Source organism: Myotis davidii, unplaced genomic scaffold, assembly GCF_000327345.1.
Source record: "Myotis davidii unplaced genomic scaffold, ASM32734v1 scaffold424, whole genome shotgun sequence".
Classification (NCBI taxonomy): Eukaryota; Metazoa; Chordata; class Mammalia; order Chiroptera; family Vespertilionidae; genus Myotis; species Myotis davidii.
The window spans coordinates 211168-217429 of NW_006295827.1; the positions used below are offsets into that span (position 1 = coordinate 211168).

General features: G+C 47.8%; 1 protein-coding gene across 1 annotated transcript in view; it reads left to right on the plus strand.

The window, feature by feature from the left end:
- KCTD7 (potassium channel tetramerization domain containing 7) overlaps positions 1–2766 on the plus strand; it is an 8643-nt gene extending 5877 nt beyond the window's left edge. Inside the window, exons 3-4 of the mRNA XM_006770844.2 lie at positions 799–977; positions 1408–2766. Of these exons, the coding sequence (XP_006770907.1) occupies positions 799–977; positions 1408–1784 (556 nt within the window). The 3' untranslated portion in view covers positions 1785–2766. The remainder of the gene's footprint in view (positions 1–798; positions 978–1407) is intronic.
- Positions 2767–6262: the final 3496 nt, after the last annotated feature.

Here is a 6262-nt window from a genome sequence, read left to right on the forward strand (position 1 = left end):
CTCCCCCCTTCCCTCTGAGATCCTGGAACCAGGATGTTAGGTTTAGGCATTTGACCTTCTCCATGTAGCCACAGAATAATACTAATGGCAAGGATATGTAGAAGACGAACTTTTCTACATTGCTAGTGAGAATGTAAAATGCTACAGTCACTTTGTTAAACATGCACTATGACTGAACAATTCTACTTCCAACATCTACCCAAGAGAATTGATGCATGTATTCACAGCACATCTTATATGCAGGAATGTTCATCGTAGCTTTGCTCCTAAGAGCCCCAGTTGGAAACTACTCAATGTCCATCAACAAAAGAATGGGTAAATGATTGTATGGGCAAAAGTAGGTTTACAGTTGTTCGTATGGAAAATAATATAAGAATAACAATACGAAAATAAATTGTGTTTTGTGTACTCACAACTGTAAGCCTACTTTTGCCCAGCTGTGTATGTTAAGAGACTAGTAACCTTTCCATTATTCTTACATATACCTAATAATAATAATTGTAATTATAATAATGATACTGCTAGTAAGAACTATTAATACTTACTGAGGACTTACTCCGAGCCAGGTATTTTCTAAGCACTTTTTATATACTAACTCATTTAATCCTATAATATTATGGAGTAGTTTTCTTATTTTCCCCCATTTTACAGATGAGAAAATCAAGGCACAGAAAGGTTAAGTTCACATACCCAAGGTTACACAGCTGGCGGTCTGGTTCCAGATTCTGTGCCCTAACCACTATGTGGCACTGCCCAGTTCCATCAGCTCCTCACCGACCCTCTTTCCTTCCTGCTCAGAGATGTGCTGAATTTCCTGCGCTCCGGGGACCTGCCGCCCCGGGAACGTGTGCGGGCTGTGTACAAAGAGGCCCAGTTCTATGCCATCGGGCCCCTCCTGGAGCAGCTGGAGAACATGCAGCCACTGAAGGGGGAGAAAGTGCGCCAGGCATTTCTGGGACTCATGCCCTATTACAAAGGTGAGGGGTCAGGTCCTGGGACAGCCAGGGTACATGGGGAAGGAGGGTTGCAAGGCATCTGGCAGTGCCTAGCTCGCCACCAGAACAAGGTTCACGTGTATTACTTGAGACACAAGAGAATCTCTTTCTTGGTCCCACTGGGAAGATACAGGTTGGGGGGCGGGGGCACCTTGCCTGTGACTGTCATCAAACCACATTTCAAAAGGATGGTCCTCATCCCATCCCCTTGATATCCTTTTGCAGTGGAGAGCCATGACCCCTCTTTAACTTTGTGTCCTGCATAGGCCCAAAGACTCTCTTCCCCAGGAATCTGTCTCTTCCTACTTGGATCCTGCCATCACTGGGGCTCTCTGTGCCCTCCCACTGCCTTGCCCCACTCCCTCCCTGTTTAGCCCCGTCCCAGTGATGGCTGCTGTATTCATCCCCATAGACCATTTGGAGCGGATTGTGGAGATTGCCCGGCTACGCGCAGTCCAGCGGAAGGCCCGCTTTGCCAAGCTCAAGGTCTGTGTCTTCAAGGAGGAGATGCCCATCACCCCCTATGAGTGTCCACTTCTCAACTCTCTGCGCTTTGAACGGAGCGAGAGTGATGGGCAGCTGTTTGAGCACCACTGTGAAGTGGATGTGTCTTTTGGGCCCTGGGAGGCTGTGGCTGATGTTTATGACCTGCTGCACTGCCTGGTCACAGACCTGAGAGCCCAGGGCCTTGTCGTGGACCACCAGTGCATTGGGGTGTGTGACAAACACCTCATCAACCACTACTACTGCAAGCGCCCCATCTATGAGTTCAAGATCACGTGGTGGTGAGTAGTCCTGGTAGGGAACAGAGCCCCTTCAGGGAGGGTGTCCATTCCCCTTAGTGGCTCTGGGAGTCAGACCCCTGGAAGGGCTCCTGACTGCCCCGGAACCTGCTGAGGTGAGGACTGAGCCCGGAGGCACAGCTCCAAGTGGACGGAGGTGCAGCTCTAGTCTCCCCTGCTATTCCTTGGGGTCAGGCTCAGGGCTTGTGGCCCACAGGATCCTGGTACCTGAACTTACCTGGCCTTTCCTCCAGGCAGGGCAGTCTTTACCTGAGGCCAATGGGTCTGGCTAGCTTGGGCTTGGCCAGGAAGTCCAGAGAGGTTTTGTTACTTTCTTGACTTTGCAAGAGAGTTTCTGCCGTTTGTAGAGCCACATTACCAAAATAATATAGGCACAGTCACTTCCTCAGCCCTGTGCAGGTGTTCCTTCCTTGTGCTCAGTGTATAGGTGTGGACATAGAACATGATGGGGGATTTTATCCAGACAGCCACTCCACAGTCTCTGGCTGGAAAAGGAGCACCTTCTCTCCCTCCTTCCCCAAGAAGAGTCCCCTACTTTGTTTGAAGATGTGAAAAGACTGTTTCCTCCCAAAATGTATTCTTCATCACTTTTTGGAGATGTAACCATAGTTACCAAAACTATGCACCGGGTTGGCCTTAGAAAAGCACAATGTTTACAGCCCTGCTTTGGGCCTTGGCTTCTATCTTCCACCAACCTTCCTTGCTTGAAGGGTTTATCTTCTCACAGGGCTGGATTATAAATTTGAGAGGCACCTTTTGAAGATTCTCTAAGTCAAGCAGGCAAGGTGTCTACATCTGTTATCTTTGAGATGTCACATCCTTTCTGGAGGCTCAGAATACCTCTTGGGCTGCCATTTCATCTGTCAGGATCCAGTTTGTGGTGAACCCTTTGATGAGAGCCCCCTCTTTTAAAAAATATTTTTTATGTTTTAATTACCGTTGACATATTTTATTATATTAATTTCAGGTGTACAGCATAGTGGTTAGACATTTACCTACCTTTCAAAGTACCCATCTGACATCAGTGATTACAACATTACTGACTGTATACCCTATGCTGCACTTCACATCCCTTTGACTATTTTTCTTTTTTCCAATTACAGTTTACATTCAGTATTATTTTGTATTAGTTTCAGGTGGAACCCTCTCTTTTTTAAACCTTGCTTTACCCCACTGACATTCTCCTTCTAGGAGAGTATCTGTCCTAGAGAAGAAACGGAAGGGCTGGGTGAGAGGCACTGCTATTCCAGGGGCTGTAGGAAGACAGCAGCAAACCTCCGTGATGTTTTACTCCCCACATTTCAGAGAGAAAGAAAGATCCACGAGGTTCTGCTCCCACTGCGTTTCCTTCTCGCTCTGTGTGCAGCCTGGGGCAGCTAGTCAGGGTATGGACATGCATCTCCTAAAGGAAGACTTTGCAGCACCAGTATTTGGAGTGTAGCATTTCTGTGCTGCAATAAGGGCTTCTCTCTGTACTCGCGATTGTACTTGACTGTTTTGGGGTGTTCTTGTAGGGAGATTTTGTTATATGTGAAAAGCTGGTGAGGACAGCCTCACTGATCTCAAGTCTTACAAGACCAGATTGGTGATGTAGGGCAAGTGGGAGCCGAAAACATCTGCCTCCTTCTGAGGAAGAGAAGGCCAAGCCCTGCACCCCTGGCTGAATTCCTCCCCGAGGCAATGACCTCCTGCTCTTGTGTGGGAACAGAGATCCATGGCATGGCTTTACGCTCTTATATCCTATTCTTATATGAGTGGAGCAGAGATACAGATGGAGATCTAAGAGGAAAGTGGTCAGTCTCCTTGGTTCCGATATGTATTCTTTCTATTGTTCTCATCCACAATGGATCGTCACGTTTCTGGAGCTGATGTTCCTGCGTGGAGTGTAGCTCAACAACATGCCTCTTGCCTTTGGTTTAAGTTGCTCTGATTGGTGTTACTGCCTAATACACGTTGTGGTTCAACCACGTTGATTTTTTGACAGACACCGAGGCAAGCTATTTAGGAGGAAGTCAGTGTGAGTAGAGAGCAGATAATTAAGCCCATCGCTTTCAGTAACCCGGGCTTGGCCCCTTCTCTTCCCCACCCCCAGCACAGCGCATCACAGTGTTTGGTCATTTAGAGTCTGTACATGTAAGACCCGAAGCAGCTGGTGTGCTCACATGCAGGTTTGCTAAAAACGGGCCCTGGAAGACTTGCTTGGGGCTACAGGGATGCTGTCCCTGTGCCTCTCATTAGAGACACCCATTTCTCGTTCCCTCTGTGATGTCCTCAAGGTCGTGTGCTCTGTGCCATTGTGGGGAGACCGGGTTCTAGGCCAGTAGACCAGAAAGAGCCAGGACACTGACATCCAGCTTAGAGCTCTTTTTAAATGGAGTGAACGAATTCAATGGCCCAGTTTGGCCATTCTCTGGTAAGAGGCAAGGCCAGCCTGGACAGTGCTTTTGGAATTGGTGGTTTGTGGTGATGGCCTCCAAGTAAAGGTTGTCTCAGAGAAAGTGACTTCTCCCAGTTGGGTCCCTTTTTAACTCTAAATGGCCAGGCCCAGAGTGTAAGAAGGGTTGAATGCTTCTCTCTGATTGAAGGAAAGTATATTTTTATAGAATTCTTGTGCATAATGTCAGTAAACGCCTCTCACCCTGACAGTGGACTAGATTCATCCTGCCATGGGACAGGCCCTGGTTAGTGATGTGTCAAAAACCTGCCTCTGGAGCTTCCCTTTTGACTTCGGGCACCTTCTCTCCCAGGTGCCATGCCCACTGGTTGGGAAGGTGGAAGTTTTAGGAGACAGGACTGTATGGTATAATGAGGGCCATAACAAAATTCAATAAAGACTTAATGGAAACAAAACCACCACAGTGAACCACATTACGTCATCCCAGTGGAGGAATTCTTTGGGCAGTGCTCTAAATAGAAGAAATAGAGGAATCGTCACCATCCTTTTTCTTTCTACCTCTGGCTAGTTCACCAGGCTGTCCTGTGCTTAGCGTTTGGAAAGCAGTCAGTTATGCTCTGAAAGCTTCTATTCTTTCTTCCCCGAGCGTAGGATATTCTGGGAACTGTCTGAGCCTCAGGCTAATCAGGTGGTACAATCGTGCTGTTCTGGGCTGCTCATTGGAGGAGTAGGAAACGGACTTTTGCAAACCACGAAGTGGGGTGAGCCTCCGTGTGTGATCTTGGTGTAAGCTGGAACCTGAAAGAGGCTCCAGATACACAATAACAACAGAACAAAAACTACGCACACCGCGCAGTTTGATCCAGGTTAGAATTTCAAACATCATCCTTCCGCACACCTCCTGTCTGTATGTGAGTCTGATATAAGCGATTAAGCTTTCTTGGGGACCATTTTGCTGGGGCTCTTTCATGAAGGTGGTGCCTGCCTCATGATCCTTAAGAGGGAGGCTTTAATCCATCAGAAGCTGGAGTATTGGGAACTGGGGTAGGAGAAGCACTTTCTGGAATAAACATATATGTATACATATGTTCATTGGGGGGAGGGTGGGGTGGCAGGGGGTTAGAGGAGGTGGGAACAAAGCCTGGGTGCAGTGATGAGTCTGGAGTGTGGGAGGTCACCTGGGCTCATTGTCTTCTTTCTGTATGGTGTTGGGTTTGTGTGCACAGTAAAGCACTTCCTGTGTTCTTTCATTACTTATCTGTGAGTGCTTTGGTACCTGGAGCCTCAGTACCCTCACGTGGCATTAAAGTCAACAATAAGAACCTGGGTGCTGTGCCTTTCTTTTTTAGAGACTTACTCTCATCCCTCCTTGGCCCCCCACTTTGCCAGCAAACATGTGTTGATTTCTCCTTAAAATGTGGTATGTTTCGGGTTGCCACGCTTAATAAAACAGGCTCTTCCCTGAGATTGGCAGATGAAGGTCTGCCCTGACTTGAAGTTAAAGGGGGATGGGCCCGTGAAGGTCCTTCTGCAGTTACTTTAGCCTTGTCTCCGTTCCAGGTAGGTGTGCACCTAGGCAGACAGCTCCGCCCTCTTCTGCTGAGAGGTCTCCATGGGAAGAAGGTAGCACAATTGTACAGTCTCTTGTATGGCTCACAACTACGTTAGTTAGGACAGAAGTCCCTCCTGTCAGTTCAGCACTTTTTTCCAAGGGGGAAATAAGTGAGTCTACGTGTGCATGAGCCTCAGTGGTGAAGAACCTTACTTGAGGAAAATGGGGATAAGTTGCCCTTCCTCCAAAAGCAGACTTTTGACACCTTCCTGGCTAATGAGTGTCCTCATCAAGAAGTCCTCTGGAGTCACTTCATGGATTAGCCCAGAAAGGTGAGTTCTGAAGTGTTCTGTAGCTATGCTACCCTCCAACTGATTCCCTTAAAAAGGGTGAAGGGATCAAGCAAAAAAGAAAAACACACACAAAAATATGGTGATTACCAGGAGGAAAAGGGGGCAGAGGGAGGTAAAGGGGGGGTAAATGGTAATGGAGGAGGGTAAAGTGGGGGGGGGGGGAG